This window comes from Morone saxatilis, unplaced genomic scaffold (genome assembly GCF_004916995.1).
Source record: "Morone saxatilis isolate NCDOM2014 unplaced genomic scaffold, NCSU_SB_2.0 Contig2, whole genome shotgun sequence".
Taxonomy (NCBI): domain Eukaryota; kingdom Metazoa; phylum Chordata; class Actinopteri; family Moronidae; genus Morone; species Morone saxatilis.
The window spans coordinates 5,776,549-5,777,517 of record NW_023339762.1 but is presented as its reverse complement, the minus strand read 5'-3'; the positions used below and the strand labels follow the sequence as shown (position 1 = coordinate 5,777,517).

The 969-nt window shown below is 45.3% G+C and overlaps 1 protein-coding gene across 1 annotated transcript in view; it reads right to left on the bottom strand.

Annotated features, from left to right (window-relative positions):
* Positions 1–513: 513 nt before the first annotated feature.
* The window catches only part of LOC118330331 (serine/threonine-protein kinase pim-3-like), a 5,666-nt gene continuing 5,210 nt past the window's right edge, over positions 514–969 (bottom strand). The window contains exon 7 of the mRNA XM_035664821.1: positions 514–771. Within this exon, the coding sequence (XP_035520714.1) occupies positions 514–771 (258 nt within the window). The remainder of the gene's footprint in view (positions 772–969) is intronic.

Genomic DNA, 969 nt, shown 5'->3' with positions numbered 1-969 from the left:
ATGGCTGACAGAATTCGGTGAAAGCCAGCTTTGATGCATTATGTACTGGTTTCGCTGGACTTTGGATGCCTCTGCAATGTTGACATAGTAATAATACCATCCACATTACTCAGTGACATTTACATCTCCCAGTGTCTCAAACAGAGGAGAAAATAAAAGCTAATTAAATCAGGCAGCTCCACCGTGCCTCTGTCTTCTCAAACAGCGATGACTGATAACCATGACAACCATAGTTATCATACCACCACTGATCAGCAATTATGAGATCTTTTTAACAATAAGGGACATTTTCTTTTCTCTGGTGAACTCAAGGCACTTCCTTATCATTCACTAAACAATGAATAAACAATAATTGGGAAACTGATCAAAAAATGAAAATAATAAAATAGCAAATAAAAGTAATAGCAGCCCTACAGACCATTATAACATTTCACTGATACTAAAACAGACATGTGTTTTATGAAAAGAACCTGGCTGGGTTCCTCTGTGATTTCACTACAAGGATTCTTTGGGTTAGAACTTAACTAAAGAAACCTCTGAAGAACTATCCACACCTCCACTCCTGATGTGTAGTTGGGTTACCGTGGCGATGCTCTGCCCACAGCAGCTTTCAAACTCAAGGCACTCTGAAACAGGAACACCAGACGGAGAACAACGCAGGTGTTGAGGCTCCATGAGAGCTACTCCACCGTCTGGGAACAGGAGGGGGTGCTGTGGAGCAGCAGAGTCAGCCTCATCCTGAACGGTGACCTGCCACTCACTCCAGCACTTCTGAGTGACAACGCCCCAATCACAAGTATAACACCGCCAGAGGACAGCTAGCTGTCAATCAAGTCCTTGCTACGCCCCCTGACTTCCAGCAGACCAATCAGAGGCTCTGCTGACTGGAGGAGGAAGATGAGGAGGAGGAGGAGGAGGAGGAGGAGGAGGAGGAGGAGGAGGAAGAAGAGTCTGCTGTGATGGCATGGA